The 17,484-nt window shown below is 40.0% G+C and overlaps 1 protein-coding gene across 1 annotated transcript in view; it reads right to left on the bottom strand.

The window, feature by feature from the left end:
• Positions 1 to 2,793: 2,793 nt before the first annotated feature.
• The window catches only part of LOC117701947 (phenylalanine--tRNA ligase, mitochondrial-like), a 70,910-nt gene continuing 56,219 nt past the window's right edge, over positions 2,794 to 17,484 (bottom strand). Inside the window, exon 4 of the mRNA XM_034493352.2 lies at positions 2,794 to 2,935. Coding sequence (XP_034349243.2) covers positions 2,829 to 2,935 — 107 coding nt within the window. The 3' untranslated portion in view covers positions 2,794 to 2,828. The remainder of the gene's footprint in view (positions 2,936 to 17,484) is intronic.

The raw sequence follows: 17,484 nt of genomic DNA, 5'->3' as shown, positions 1-17,484 counted from the left end.
GCTCTTAAGTATTCACCATCATTAGCAACTGCAGGAAGAACTGATCACCTCTTGTTCATTCCATTTATGAATTAATGTGAAGTTAGAGAGGCCCTGGATCTGGCTGGCCAAGAAGCCAGAGAGCATGCCTCTTTTTTGGCTCAAAGCATCACTCAGCCCTGAGCAGGAGACAAGCTCTGCCAACCCAGGATCCCAGCATCTCTGGCCCCAATTAAGTCTCCAGTATTCTAACTACAGTTTGATCAGTTTCTTGGCTAAACCTTCTTCTCACCAAGTTGAGGATGTATTTCCAAACATGGCAGACCATAATCTAAATAATTAAAGAGCACTAAACCTAGAACGATCTGAAGAACAGAAGGCTGGCTGGCTGGAGCAAGAGTACAAGAGCCAAAGAGATTTTGGCCACAGAAGCAGACATACAAGCTGTGCCCTGGAGCTGATCAGAGGGCAGAAGAAGTAGGGGAGCCACGCAAAAGCCAACCCAGAGTTACTCAAACCTAAGACTCTTCTCCATCCTTGGTCACAACCTCTGCAGATGTCAGACGAAGCCATCAGCATGAGAAGGCTCCCACCAAGCAAAGCACAATGCTTATACAGGATGTACATGAACACTTGAAAACAGTTCTACAGGAGGATGTGCAAGGTTTTAAGAATTATAATGTTCCTAAACTACTGAATTTTTTTCTGCTCTCTTAGCTATACTTCCCAAAGTTTAGTCTTGGCTGATAGACACATCACCTTATCTGTATGTTCTTTATCAGTTGCCCCAAACTCCTAAAAGCACTACAAAATGAAAACCGTATACTTACTCCCATCCCTCACTTCAACACGCCAAGAATTCCAACTCGCTTTATTTCAGAACCAAGTTAAATATTCATCCAGGTACTAGGTACTTAAGGATATTAAAGAAAATAAATATCTGTTGTCAAGGAGCTCTTAAAAATGGAGTTTTAAAAAACGTCAGTCAAATCAGAAGGTGAAGTATAGTCACTATCACAGAGAATTATGGGAACAGTCCATTCAACAATTTTAGCCAGTTAGGAGGAGGACTTGTTAGGCATCCACAATTTGTCAATGAAACTCAGTCATCTGTACACAGCACTAGGGGATGATCCCAGGGGTCAAGCATCCAGTGGTTCTGATGGCACTGCCACCCAATATCCATGCCCCTAACCATGGGCCATTGGAAGGCATTGATGACCCTGTAGTCTCTGGAGTGAGAACAGACACACAATGACTTGGAGATGGAGAGCATGTCCTTGCATGCTGGAAGAAACTGAGTCACTCAGCTACCCACTGTTGTGAACATGTGTAGATGAGAGGCAGGAAGGTGACTCAGAGCCTCTCTAGAAAAATTAGATGCTTGAACTTTATCTGGAAGGCAGGGATCTCCATGAGCATTCTGGATATTACAGCCGAAAGCTGTTCAAAAGAAAGACTCTTACTAAGCCAAGCAGAGAAGCAAAGAAACTGTCCCTAAGATCCCTCTCTTTGCTGTTGTGCTGGAAGCACATCCAGGAAAAGGAGGGAAGGAGACACCCTGTCCTCCCACTGACCCTTCAGGCACTAACAAAAATGCCCAGGGAGGGAGCACACCCTCCAGCCACTTTTGAATGTTGCCTGCCCAGATCTTCATTCAATGGCTTCTCTAGCTGCACCCCTTCGTTCGTGAGTATTTAAATACTATTAAAAGCCCTCCAAAGGCTCTAAGAATACAAGACAGATGAAAAAGAAAGTTCAATTGTTTGCATTCTAATGTATGTCAAGAACCTGGGAGAGTACACAGCACACATTATGTACATAAACAACACTCCTTTGGAGTATTACATGGAGGTGACTGTTATTTGAGAATGTAGTAATCCTAATTATCACCTCTAATTGTTCTGCTTGTAACTGAGAAACTGGACTGTGGCACAGTGAGGAGCTTCCTCTAAGTGACCTGCAGCTGTGGACAGTGTTCGTGGGTTCAACTGGGTCCACCACCTCTGATCCTACAGAGCACGCCTTCTTCAACCCATATTCCTTCTCTTGTATTTTCAATGTCCTATAATTAAGAGCAGTGAAGTTAGAAAGGAGGAGCTTATAGAGCGCCAAAGGTTTTCATTCTAAAAATGCTTAGAGGCGGCACTACGCGCAACATTAAGGTAGTAAAAATAAACAGGAAAGATGGGTGAACCCACCTGATTTTGGGTCAGTGAAATGAAAGCTGCACACTCTGTTTTACAATGCTGCTGCTCAGAATTTCAGAAATTACCTCCATTACTCTGCTTTGAAATTGTTCAGTAAGACACATCAGACATTCCCTGACTAACACTCTCACAGTCTGGTCTTCCCTGCTGGCTCCCTGGAGACTAACACATATCCAAGCTTCAAAAATTCTCCCTTGGCACTAGAAGTGTATATATTTTGAAAGGCGATAAATAGAGGTTTGTGTCATCTTTGGAGTAGCTTTTTGGAATCTTCTGCAAGATTTAAAAATCAAAAAGCTGCTTGGTAACCATCTGCAGGGTAAGGAACAAGTAACAAATAAGCAGTCCTGAATGACGACAGGAATGACAGGGAAGGGAACCTCTTGGCAGTGGTGATACTGTTTATAAATGAATCGCAACACCTGTGTCTGCATCATGCACTGTGGACACTGTGGGGAAGGGTCAAGAGAAAATCTGACAGACCCTTGCACTGGAGCACTACAGTATAAGAAAAAGGCTAAAATCAGAGACTCTAGTTGCCATTTCAGTGTTGATGATCATACAGAGGAGAGGGAGGCAGAATGGTGGTGACACACAGAGTCCTCTGACTGCCACGTGCCACCATAGCAGAAAGAAGGCCTAACAGAAATGTTGTGCAGGAAACACCACATCCAATGTGATAATGGTCTCCCCAGGCTCTGTGGCAGGCAGGTCAAAGTACCACAGACTGGAGCACTGACAAGGACCTGCAAGAAGGGAGAATATAGACATCATGAATAGCACATCACCATTATGAAATCATCCCCTGGAAAACAACCCTTTATAGTTGTACAGTGGTGTGAACTGCTGGAAATGAAGCAAAGTTAATCAGCACGTGAAGCTTAGTTGATGGCTTAGACAACAAAAAATCCTGTCCTTAAGTCCAAGGAATAAATAGTAAATGCATTAGTTCCAAATAAGACTGACACAAGCTATATCTATGTATGTGACCAGAAGAACCTGGAGCTTCCTGTATAACTAATAAGTTATATAAACTAATAACATATAAGTAATAAGATGTGTATGTGTTATTACTCAATTTGCAAAGTAAACATTTACCTTCCATATTCTTACGGCTGGACTGGCCAGGAGGACTCTAAGGCTCCTCTGTAAATGCTTATACACCTTGGTTCCCTGAGGCACCTGGCAACCTGCTACACAGGAGACTCATCAAGAACTGACTGACTGAGGTAACAGACAAGCAACAAAGAATTGCAGATGTGAGCTGTGGAGATAGTTCACAATTAATTTCATCATGTGTCACACAGAGAAAATCAAATCCTATCATTCCAGTAAGAAGTTTGAGGAGTGTTGAGAAGAACGTTTTGAATGGCACGACAGTTGTATTATAAGATGTTCTGTCTTACAGAGAAGGGAAAATTTTCCTCAGCTTTATATGTCAAAAATGCTGTCTTCCCTGAAAGAATTTCTGTCTTGTAGGAGCTATAGGTAGTATTAGTAAGTTGTTTCCCCCTTCCCCTTACCGTGAGAGGCTGAGAGGCAAATATGTGTCTCTATAGCAACACAGAAAAATGTTGTCTCTTTGTTGCAAACGTATATCCCCTTTATCTCTTGCTTTTCATTTCACCCAGATATATCTGTACCAATAGATGCCACTGTCGCATAGCCTTAATGTATGAACTTGTACATAAAGAAATCTGTAAATAACACTTAAGAAAAGGATGCCTTAGAGTCCCACAAATTACTCAGCAGCACAGCCTTTGGTGGTTGTTTTACAAACCAAGGCAGTTAATCCACAATTAGGCTGATTTCCTGTAGGGAGAAAATAGAGAGTGGCTCCCTGTGTCCCCCAAGAGAGGACCCAGAGAATGACATAATCAAAGAGTATCAGGGGTCTGTCTCCCACTGCTCAACCATCCTCAGTCCATCGCATATGCTCACTGCCTGTGTCCCACCACTTCTCCTTCCCCAGCTTTCCAGAATCCATCTCCCCGCTTTTGAGTTCCCATTGCCATGGTTGTGATTCAAACTCTCATCGTTTCTTTCCTCAGCTATTGTGGATGCTCCTGAGCAATCTCCATCTCCCAGCTCTGCTCTGTTCAATCTGCCTTTCAGTTCAGTCCACAAATAGAACTCTGTGCCAAATGTATCCATCTATCCACTCACTCAATAAATGTCTACTGAGAATCTACTAAAGGTTAGGCATGTGTGAAGCCCTGGTCACAAGAAAATATAAAAGCCTGATCTCTTCTCTTAAATATTTGTGAATAGTGCAAAAGCAAAACAATAAACAAACCAGCACAGTTTGAGGAGCAAACACTAAGAATTGCCAGGATGCTGCTGGGATGTGTTGAGGAGCAGGTGTGCTGCATACTTACAAGCTCTCTGTGCACTGTGCAGCTACAGCAGGAGTGAGGGGAGAGTCCAGTGTGGTGGTGCATGGCAGTGCATATGAACTACGAAGGCCTATTCGGATGATCACAAGACCATGTCACCCTGGAGACCATAGCAAATTTGCGGCTATCCTGAACTATATGAAAACCTATGGCAAAACAGAGAAGAAAGACAGAAAAGAAACAGGAGAGAAAGGGAGACAGGCATAAACTGGGGAGGAAGGACCTAGCAAACCATTTTATTTTGCCACAATTTCTGTTTAAAAAAAAAAAAAAAAAAAACCCTCCAGCAGTGGCTCATTCCAAACTGAAAAACATGGCATCTCTGGCACCAGATGCAGAGCATCTCCCAGTGTGTTCTCACCTCCTGCCCAGCACTATGCCTATCTCTTTCCTCGAGGACTCTAACCAACTTGTATCCACAGCCAAACAACATTTCCCTCATCCAGTATATGCTCAACCACATCCATCTCAGTCTCTGAACCTCAACAACTAACCCCATTTTCTTAAATGTATTTTAATATTACAACTAATAATTATGAATTAAGTATGGTTCCTACCTCCATAGAGATTAGAGCTTTGTAGAAGAAAAATATTAAATAGCTATGAAATAACTATAAAAGATCTGGAAGTGTCATATGACAGGAATGTCTACAAAATAATTACTTAATTGCAATAATGATATCAGTAGGAGTTCAGTTGTTAAAGTGATATATAGAATCCTGGAAAATGTTTTAAAAGTAAAAAAGCATTTAAACCAATCCTTTTCCATTAAGTCAGGTCTAATCACCCAGAGAGACAGCCAAGCCCATCAATGACTTCTATTTTCGAATCCCACTGTGCCTTGTCCACACAACAAATGGAAAAAATGAATCACATATGAACATAGTAAGTCAAATCCTTAATAATCTAATCAGTTTTTTAGGAGAAACCTAGGAAGGATTTTATACCATCCCAGTGCTATTGAGACAAATATTCCCATAACCCTGGGTACAGCTTAGGATCACCAATGGAACTGCAATTAGCCATTTCTCCATGAATTATAAAAAGCAATCAATGTGCTCAAATCTCCAATTCTTGTGACAGTTCAAGAACCACCACAGTGACTTACTTGAGCATTAAATACTAACTAGAACATGTTTCTTGGAGACAGGAATAACTGAATTTTCATGAAACGGAATGCAGTGTTTGTTCATTCTATGTAAACATACACAGATTGCAAGCAAAGCTAGATTAACTCCTTCAAAGCACACTCAAGTTTTACAAATATAATGAAGCTGTCTGAGGGAATAGAGCCTTGGAAGTCAACATTTGATGACTTTTTCATTTATTTCCTTATACAAGAAGTGGCAAGACAAAAATGAGATGAAAATGTAAGACTTTTATATGCAAATTAATACAAAGTCTTCCAGGAAATATATAAAAAGTCTCAGAATGTAAGGAAACTACATATGCATAGAGAGGTGAGCAATGGCCTAGAAAGCCTTGAGGTTATTACAGCACCTGCAATTGGATCAAACACTATTGCCATCATCATCATCATCAATGAAGTAAAATCTTTCCTAAATCCTTCCAGAAAGGAAGATGAAGACAAAAGAACAATGTGGAAGAACTCAAGCAATTGCATGGATAATCACTGAAGACCTTGCCAAAAGGCATGGGCTACTCTCTGTTGTGCCATGTACTGTTGTACACAACACAACAGAGTAAACTGAGGAAGGCAGTAAGTGTGGAGTCCATAATTGGGGTCAGTGCTGATGACAATTGACCCCATCTGCGCCCCCCCCCCCATTAATAGCTGCAGACTATTAGAAATAGAAGGGGGTAGGAGGGGACTTGGTACTAACGGAACCAAGTATAAACCTCTCCAGGCTACTGAAGAAAAAGAAAGAGACCAGTACTGTTGGCAACCAGCTTAAGCTGCTACTGATAGTAGCCAGTGAGAGCTGCCACCGATAAGGGCTAGCTGGGCTGTTCATGGTGGCTCAGGGTTAGAGAAACAAACATGACAAAAGAAAAGCACATAGGCACTGGATGAAGCAAAGCAGGTTTCAACCATATTACACACACACACATGTACACACACATATACATATATACAGAAAGACAGACAGACAGACACATATTGGATGAGTAGAGAAAAGCTCTAAGCAACTTACATATATACATATACACACACATTTGGTGGATAGAACAAAGCTCTAACCACTTACATGAATAGATATACACATAGTTGGTGGACAGAGCAAAGCTCTAACAACTTTATTTCTCTTAGCCTTTCTATACCCACTAAGACAATTACTTCATTCAAAAAAACAGATGAAATGTTACACAAGAGAAAGGTAACGCAGGATTGTTGATTATAAATTCAAAATAGTGGTTTATTTATCTTTTATCCCATTAGCTCATTATAAGTTCAAAGCAATAGTTTTTGGTGTAACAATTATCCACTCCTTGTTCACAGCCTCACTTTATCAGGGTGCACACCTGTGGCTTCACTCCTGGACTTGAATGAATGTTTTTTCCTATCATTAATTTGATCCAAGCCTAATTTTCTTCCTAGTACAATTTACTAGTTTGTAGTGCGTGAAAGCTCATTGAACTCCCTGTTTGGGAGAAGGCACATTCCATTTTTGATTCTAACTTTAAACTTTCTATCAACTATCTAAACTTCTTAAAGTTATTTGAATCAAACAGAAATTCTGTAAAATCATTACCAGGAATTATAAAATTATCTAGACACCTTTATTTCATGAAAGTTCATCTTCATGTTAATATTCAGGAAATTTGCCCAATAGGGTGGGGTAATTCCCAGGAATCAATCATAAAAGGCCACAGGCAGAAAGGGTCTTTCTTTGCCCAATCACATCATGTCAGAAAAGTGAGGAATACAGGAATAAGAAACATGAGAAGACACAAGAGCAACAAGAAGAAATACTAGAATGACATCCCTGGGGGTGTGCCTCTCCAGGGTTCACCCATCACAGTCATGCAAAATGATGGGATGTCTCCAGGAAGCTCAACTGGTCACTGCAGATCCTCCTGCATGGCTTATGCCAATGTACCACCAAGGTACTGCTGAAGAAAGTAAGTGATACTAACAAGAAGTTAGTGCTTAGCCTCTGAACCACTCGGCTCAGATAAATGGCCACAGACAAGCGAAGCTGGTTTTAGTTAAATTATGCAATTAAAAAGTCTACTGCTCAAAGAAATGGAGCTGCACACAGCCATGTTTAAGTCAGTTCAGGGCATGTGTGCTATCTAGCCAGTGTAGTCATGTCACGAACCAACCAGCAACCCTCTGGGAAGGAAGCAGACATACTCACAAAGTTTGTCCAAGGAGAGCCAGAATAATGGTCTGAAAAAGGGAGTAGCCAACTGAACAACAGGTGTTTTAGTCACCATACACTCAAGTTTTGTGTAGCTCACAGGCAATGTGATTCAGTAGAACTTTCTCTGGAATATGAATTTCAGGCTGCTGCAGGACATTCAGGTGGGAATTGGTCTCCAGTGACTTCTTCCTCTAAAAACAATGCGTCAGCAATGACAAAGATGCTGTGTTATTTATTACATTCTGGTGACTTGTGAAATAGAATAAGGGAGAAAAATTGTGGAACTTAGGTAGTTCTAGAGGAAAACACTGCCTAAAGGCCCTATGTGTTCATTATTCTTGGAAATTTCACAACTAGAATTAAATTATTCTTAAATTGGCAATTAATTATCATCCTAGATTGTGGTCAACTTGCATTGTCTCATATATCACACTGCCCCTTGGTTTTCCTGCCTGTCAGTTGTCAATGTCATACTCATGTATATTTCTGGACATACCACTCTAACCATGGCAGGGCCAGTTCCCCAACATCAAACTCATCACATTGTCTCTCTATGTAAGTTCTCTCAGTGGATGGGTACTATCAATGGAATGAGATTTATGGACTTTTGTTCTGCATGCCAAGCCCTGGAAATACTCATCCTGGGACTGGACAATTGGCTCAGTGGTTAAATGGACACCCCACATAGCAGCTTACAAAAATCTCTAACTCCAGTTTCAGAGGAAATGACCTCTTCTGGACTCAATGGGCACCATGCATAGACATAGTGTGTAGATATTTATGCAGGCAAAATATCCATTAATATAAAATAATTAAAAATTTACTTATTTGTTTGCTTGCTTTGGTTTTTTGAGACACGGTTTCTTTCTGTAACACTGGCTGTCCTGGAACTATCTCTCTGTAGACCAGGCTAGGCTCAAACTCACAGAGAACTGCCTACCTCTGCTTCTAGGGTGTTGGATTACAAGTGTGTACCACCACCACTGGCAAGTACAATTTTTCTTTAAACAAAACAAAACAAAAAATACAAAACAGGAAGAACTGACCCTGATTAGACGGTGCCCTACTTAACTTATGTATCAAGCCCGTGGCTATAACCCAGCAGGTCTATGTATCAGTCACCGCAGAACATGGACAGCTGCTCTCCACTCCTTGTGATATTCTGCATATGGAAAGAGCTATGCTCCAGGTCTATATCATCTACCTTACTCAAGCTCATCGCTCAGCACAAGCCTGGACTCCAACAAGGCCTCTATGTGCAGCCTCTTCAGCAACTACCTTCTGTCTCAACTGTTCCTACAGAACCATGGCACAGTGGCTTCTTCATAACTCTCACTCCCAGACTATGTCTACCTCAAAGGCAAATACCACTTCACCGTGCCTAGTACCGAGCAAAGGGACTGACACACAGATGCTTAATAGTAGGCAAGAAAAACAGAAGGCAATAAAGAAGGGGTTTCAATCCTCAAAAGCTTCAAAAAATACATAGAAGTGATTTTAATAGCTTTTTCTTTAATGTCTTTCTTTTGTGGTAGCTTGAATGTGCTTGGCCCAGGGAATGGCACTATTTGGAGGTGTAGCCTTGTTGGAGTAGATGTGTCACTATGGGTGTGGGCTTTAATACCCTAGTCCTAGCTTCCTGGAGACCAGTCTTCTCCTGTTTGCCTTCAGAATAAGATGTAGAACTCTCAAGTCCTTCTACACCATGCCTGCCTGGATGCTGCCATGCTCCCACCTTGGTAATAGACTGAACCTATGAGCCAGCCCCAATTAAATGTTATCCTTATAAGAGTTGCCTTGGTCATGGTGACTGTTCACGGCAGTAAAACCCTAACTAAGACACCTTTTAAAGCACAAAGGCTGTACTTCTACAGGTACCAACTCCAACCTGCCAAACAGGTATTGCGTTTACATCAGACACTTTCTTTGTGCTAAAAACACATCTATAGGTAAAGTTTTAGAGTATCTCATAGTTATCACTTCATTCCCAAAGTGAATTTCTATCCTCCCCAGAACTTACTGTCAACCTCAGGACCAATACAAGGACATTCTTTAACTCAGCATCTTAGGATGCATACCATAAAATAGTGTTTGTTTTTCTTTTTTGGGGGAAGGGTACTGGATATAAGATGGAGAGATGGTTACAGGGCTTTCCTGGGCTAGTCAGCCTAGCAACCGCTGAGTACTCACCTTTCACTTAGAACTGCCTCTTTGTAATCTGGATGTCTAATAGCAAAATACATGTTTTCAACTGATCAATTCCCACACTGAGATCTAATCAACCTCATTTTGTGTGTGCCTATGTGTAGAAATAATTAATAATGTCCAAATCCTAAAATGTCAATTAAAAGCTATGATTTTAAAACATGGCAAAAATTATGCTTGATGATAAGACTTCATTTTCTACCCTTAAACATAATATGGCCATTTCATGGTGCCATTGATTCTAGCCTAAAGTGCAGAAACGAGCCTTGAAAAAAGACATAAGAAAATATCCTAGTAGATTGTGTTTATCCTCACAGTACCATAAATAATTCCTAAAAACTCTAAATTGCCTTTTTGCAGAGGAGAAAATAAACTTAGCCACTGGGAGCACATCACACCCACCTGCAGAGCTGCTGAGATCCCATAAAGAAAGGTTCCATAAATACTTTACATATAATTCAATTATATGATCATTCTAGTTTTTTGTTTTGTCTCTGAGAATTTCTTTTAAGATGAAAAAGAAACCTTTTTAACCAACCACATATAGTAAAATCTGTCTAGTCTGCAATTTTCCACATGGTTCCACAGAACAGAATGTGTATCCAGGTTAATATTTTTAAATTCTGGGTTGTTTAGAAGACCATACTATAGGATTGGAGAGCTTAAAGGAAACTTAGACATGTCTTAGGTCACTCATTATCAGGGAAGGAACTGAGCCTCCTATAACTTGCCAGAGACCTGCAGCCCAGCAAACAGCTAGGTAGATCTGACCAAAGCCAGGTTCTGATATCAGGGCCTTTGTGCTCCCACTTCATCAGCCAGGATCTCACAGAGCAGCTAAGGACAGAACACACCAACGACAAGCTTGAAAAAGCAGGTCCCCTTACTTCCTACTGTTTTGCTTCTATGAATCCGGGGTGGGGGTGGAGGGCACCCTACCCATTACTATTAGGGATGTACAGGTACTATATTTCAGGCACTGACCTAGAACTCAGAACACCACAGTAATCAAAAACAAAAAATTTACCAACTCAGAAACAACTATTGTAATGATTTCTTACTCTTATACCTACAAATGGGTAAATTCAAACACCTGAAGCTTAATGAATAGAGTTACACCAGAAACTCACTGTTATTTGACATTCTATTACTGTCACTAACTTCTTCTTATTCAAGTAATCAAACTAGAAGGAAGAAAGATTTATTTTGGCAGTTTGAACCCATTATGGTTGTCCCCACTTCTTGGGCCTGTGGTAAGGCAGCATCTCCTGATGAGATCACTTTGCAAAGGAAGCTGCTAAGGCACCACCATCCTCTTCAAAGGCACATCCACAGTGACCAGAAGACTCCATTAAAATCGACCTCTTCAAAGTTCCACAGCCTCCTAATTGGGCCCTAAAGACTCAGAGGACACTAATGTAAACAGGAGCACATGTGCATATACACACAATACTTTGTGTTAGCAGCATGTAAAGAAGCCTGAGGAGATAACTTTCCAGATAAACAGCACTGCTACCTCCTGTCTGGGTCGAAGAACCTACACCCACACAGTCATCAGTGGCTTCTGGACAGTGGGAAAGCCAAGAAACCTCCTGCTCTTCTCAATCATCTTGTCTACTAAGTGACAGAAAAACGTAGAGTAGTAATGGCTGAAAGAAGAGTTCTCCTGGCCTTTCTGTGACGTGAAATTGAAGTAGATGATCTCAAGACCTCAGTCATTGGAAAATGAACACACAATACAACCACTGAGTGCATTTTGTGACTCAGTAATACCAGATGGACAACAAATCAGGACAAATTCATATAACAACCACTTGCAGCTGGACTCAAATAACTCTGAGCATCTCACTGTTTTAAACCAGCAGACTACAGAGGGAATGAAAATTATAAAAACAGCAGTCAAACACTGGGATATACATTTCAAGCCAGTCTTCCAACCACATCTGCTAATATCCCATTGGCTAAATCAGTCAAGAGGGCAAGCACCAAATCAGCAGGGCAGAGAAATGTTCTTCCCACAGAAGAAAGTGCTTCAAAGCTACTGGGAAATGTGAGTGTACACAGGCAGGAGTAGACCCCTGAATAAAATTACAACTTGGAGCAATTTAGCTGCCCAAATTTAAGACTTTTTACTTGGAGACTTCCCACTCAACTTCATCAGTTTGATCACACGGACTGGAAAGGAGTAGGGAACTGAGTGCCAATTACTTTAAACAGTCACCAAATAACCAAGCTTTAGGTGATAAAAATAAGAATACTACATGGGTTTCCAATTGCAAAGGATATACTGGGCAGAAACACCACTACCAACAATGGGCATGCAGCACACAGCACAACTGCTGCAGAAAGCTCCAGGAGCAAGCATAGGCCGCCTTCTGAAGCCAGAGGTGGAGCCTTCACTTTCACACTAGCTTCTAATCCCTTCACTCTCTAGTGAAGGGACTAGAAACAGGATTAGGAGAACTAAATCTCTACTTCCCTGCAAAGGCAGAATGGAAACCCCAGGCAAGCTCCAAGCTACAGTTCCTAATCAAGCATACCTTAAAACATGCCTTTCCAGCTAGGAGAAACTGTCACAGAGGGTGGGACTAAATCTGACAGAACACTAGGAGACAGAGGTGGATGCCAGGGAGGATTAAAAATTTAGAATCCCTGTGTTGAGAATATGAATAATAAGAAAATAAATGAGAGATATAAAGTACCAGGACCCAGCATGACAAGCAGAGGGGTAATCTTCATGGGGCTTGTCAACTTCTACCCACTCACATTTCCTGGAGAGGTGATTTTTTTTTTTTTTTAAAGAATGATGTGATATAAAGAAAACTGAAGCTACTCATGGAAGAACTATATATATTTTTCATATATATAATATACACATACATATACACACACATATATATATATTACTTTTATGAACTAGCAACAAAAAAAGAAAAGCCACAAACCTATAAAATTATAATACATAAAAATAACAAGTGAATAATAGCTGATATAAATGTAAGAAGCCTACCAATCAGTTTAGAAACAGAAATGGGAAGATAAACCCAGCTGAAATGAAAAGAAAAACTATAAATGTCAAACAAACATATAAGAATGCATTCAGCCACAATATGAATCAGGCAAATGAAAACCATGGTAAACTATTTTTATCATCCCCAGACAGAGGTAAACCATATCAAGGTCTAGTACTGAAGGGAATGTAAGCAACAAGGGATTTTGATTACAGTCTAGAGGCAATGCAAAACAGGCAAACCACTTTAGCAAACAATCTGGTGACTCCCTATCACACACAAGAAAAGCCCTGAAGATTCCCATGAAAACTGACTCGGCAATTAAAACCCTGGCATGTACACACCTGTAGGCATAAGAATACTCAGCATGAGCAACCAAAACTGCAATCAGGTATGCTTTAAGAAGAGATAAACTATGGCATACATACCCAAGTGAATTTAGATAGCATGAAACAAATATACCACAACTAAACAATGCTGGAATTCATATCACACACAGAAATTACAAAGATACATGCAGTATTACTCCATTGGTAAAAATGCAGAAGCAGGTTAACTAACGCATTGTGCACAACACTAATAAAATTCAAGGTAGAACAAAAATGCAGACTAATAATGCTTGTTGGCAGGGGGAAGGTGAGGAGGAAAGGAAGGAAGATATTGCCACAGAAGAAAGGAGACCTGAAGGGAGGAAGAGGGAAGGTGGGGAGAGAAGAGGTGGGGAAAGTGGGAGGGCAAGGAGAGGAGAGGAGGGGAAGGAAGGGGATGGGAGAGGAGGGGAAGGAAGGGGATGGGAGAGGAGGAGAAGGAAGGGGATGGGAGAGGAAGGGAGGGGAAGAGACAGGAGGGGGAGAGAAGGGAGGGGAAGAGAGGGAAAAGGAGGGAGGGAAAGGGAGAGAAGAGTCAGAGGTTAAGAATAAGAACAATTCCTTCATCCAGAGGACCCAGATTTGATTTCCAGCACCCAAAGACTCACAAAGGTTCACAAGTACCTTTAATTCTATTTCTAGGGAATCTCATACCCTCTTCTAGCCTCTACAGATAGTAGGCATACAACTGATACACTGACACACATGCAAGCAAAATATTCATATAAAAATTTATTTTAATAAAAGACAAGCAGAATCATAGAGTCTCTGTAGGGGTAAAGACAGAAAAGGGAAAAAAATAGTTAAGTAAAATCAAAGAAAACCATAGCTGAAAATATAAAAATATAAAAATGTCTGAAAACCAAGAATGGAAAAAAAAAAAAAAAAAACACTGAACGTAGCTAATAAAAAAAAATAACAATATAGTATAGATAGATGAGCAATTATTAGGCGATTGAAACTATGATTTTTTTTGTTTGTTTAACCACAGGCAGAAGACAAGAGTTTGAAATGCTAAGAAAAAAGAAATGGCCATCAATCTACAATTCTATATTCAATAAAAAGATCCTTCATGATAACAAAGGAAGAAAGGTGTATCAGATAAAGCATGTCTAAGGAGTTCATCCCCAGCAGACACAGTCTGTAAGGAACACCTAAGGAAAATTTCCACACCAAGGGAAAAGAAATAGAAAGAATGAAATATACACTGAATCGTGAGGTTTTCAATGGAGGCAAGCTTGATAAATGTAAATATAACAATAAAAAGGTAATGAAGGAGGAGGAGTATACAATATTCTAATGTAAATAAGCTTCAGGAAAGAATTATCTCATATAAAGATTTATATCTCACAAGGATGAAAGGACAGGTGAAAGGTTCCAACAGGGAAGAAAATAAAAGTTTAACCTGAGAGAAGACAATAAAAAGAAAGCGTGAAGATTTCCTAGCATCAGAAAGAATGTCACTTGGAAAAGTGACATCAGAAAATCTGTTGACAAAAAAGACTGGAAACATGTTCAACCACACTACTGACAAGAAAAAGTGAAGTAAAGTAACAGTGGCACAAAATACCTTCATCAAGTGTAGAGAGTAAGTGACCTTGTGAGGGGTCACCATGAGCATGGTAGGAACACAAGCCCTGCCTGTCACAGTGCTTTTCCTTTGCATGTGTTTACCTCGTGCATCAGGGACCAAAAGAGCCACGGGTTGTATTTACATGACCTAATGCCAGACACAGACTAAAGAGGAACCCAATGGCACACCGATGAAGACTACTTCTAACAGATGAGGAAGTGACCAGAACTAAGTGACCACATGCCATGTGATAATTACCAAAGCTCATCTTCAGCAATGGGAACACATTCATGCCATGTTCACTATGAACAAAAACTTGCCAAATGCAGAAATAACCAAATACCACTTTCAAAAAATATAAGGAAAAATTGACAGGATTAAAGGAAAAAATACAGAATTCATAATGGCAGAGGTTTGTTTTTTTTTTTTTTTTTTTTTTTTTTGCTTTGTTTTTTTTTTTTTTTTTTCTCAGCTCTAACAGAATACTAAGAGGGGTAAATCAGCAGGCATTGAAAAAGTAAACACCACTAGCATATTACTTTGATAATATTCATTTAAATAGTGATTCTACTTTTCTGAAACATGGGATTCCATACAGAGATATATGATAAGCACACCTATTTATATGCTTAAGATTTTGATACTTGATTTAGGTAATCATGGAATGAACTTCAATCTCTTTTTCATACTTTATTGTTTTCAGTTATTGCAGAAGGCTTTTATATCAGAAAGCTGATTACCTATTTCAAAAAGGGATAAGCACTATGTCCGTATTTGAACAGATCTCTCTAAATGAGCAGTCTGAAAATAAACACATACAAAATGGGTAAACAGATTGAAGTGTATCTATATAATGGAACACTATTCAAAATGAACAGCAATGAACTGGTACAGCACTGACTGATATTACCTTAACAAAGGAAAAACTCAAAACTGCTGCATGCTAAGTGAAAGAAGTCATATATAAAGAACACATACTGATCATACGACAGCATTTACAGAATATAATAGAAAAGAAAAGCTGAAATAAAATCACCTATCAGTGGTTTCAAGACAGGTTTGGAGATGAAGCAGATCACAAAAAGGTCAACAGCAAACATGTTCATGAGAAAATATTGTTTACTTTGACTGTGATTATAACATCATCTACACCAAAATTAGGGGAAAATTCAAGTGATCCGAAACCCAGAATTTTCAAAGCATGGTGGAGCTCGGTTTGTGAGGTGTGAGTTCATGGTTACTTGGCTCTATGTTTTAGACTAGGGGTAAAGCAGTACACCATAATCAGAGCATGCTACTCACATCACAGAGGTCAGAGACAGAAAGGAGCCCAAATATCCACTAAAGGCATGTGTCCAGTGACCTATCTTCCTTCTAAATACACCCTACATTCAATAAATAGCATCAACTTGGGGGCCAATATTTTAATATAAGAGCTTTGAGAAAAATCCTGGACTCAAACTACAATAATGTAAGTTTTTACATGGAAAAGGTACTGTTTATTATTTTTGTAAATTCTTGGTCAAACACCCTATCTAGATTTTTTAAAAATGCTATTAAACAGCATGCCTAGTGCACCTAACAAGTCAAGGCTGTGCTGAGGCTGACGCCGTTTAAAAGCTGATCAACTTAGGTCACGAACAGTGAAGCATGTGGAGACTATAGAGATGCATTGTCAGAGAAGGACAGAAGAGAAACAGGCTCACATTCACACAGAGAAAGCACAACAGGAATACCAACTGAGCAGCAGCAGTGACAAGAAATGGAATTCCTGGCAAATAGGAAGCTAACTCACCTGGAGACACACAGTGCCAACCTCTGTAATGTGAGCGCTCCAACCTGCAAATCAATGACATAATCTTTCCAAAGCTTCCTCTTCCCCTTCTTTCACTGTGCTTACAATTCATTCCTGTGACAAATACTTACTACAGGGTATCTTTACCATTTTTATGTCTGTGCCCCCAGACAGTCTCAAAGGAAAAATACTAACTCTATTGCCCATTAACAATAGAAAGACAAGAAAAAATGCATATACAAACAGGCAAACAATAATTCTTTAACAATAGAAGCTGATAATCAATGGATTTACAAAGTTTTCCTAAGAGTTCATTTCACAATTCAACAAAGAGGCAAGAAAATTATGTCAAGAGTTCTCTGGAGGAAGAGAACTGGTATAATCAACACACACACACACACACACACACACACACATGGGATTTACTAAAGTAGCTTACAGACTCATGTCTGGCCTGTCCAACAATCACTATCTCCTGATAGAAAGGCTAAGAATCCCGTAGTTGTTTATCCAATGAGGCAGGGTGTCTCAGACCACATGGGAATCTAGAAGTAGGTACTAATCCCAGTGAAAGAATGCCTCAGCAATAGCACAGATGAACTTACCAATGAGAGTAAT

The sequence above is a fragment of the Arvicanthis niloticus genome, unplaced genomic scaffold (genome assembly GCF_011762505.2).
Source record: "Arvicanthis niloticus isolate mArvNil1 unplaced genomic scaffold, mArvNil1.pat.X pat_scaffold_348_arrow_ctg1, whole genome shotgun sequence".
NCBI lineage: Eukaryota > Metazoa > Chordata > Mammalia > Rodentia > Muridae > Arvicanthis > Arvicanthis niloticus.
This window is presented reverse-complemented; position numbering and strand designations above follow the sequence as displayed.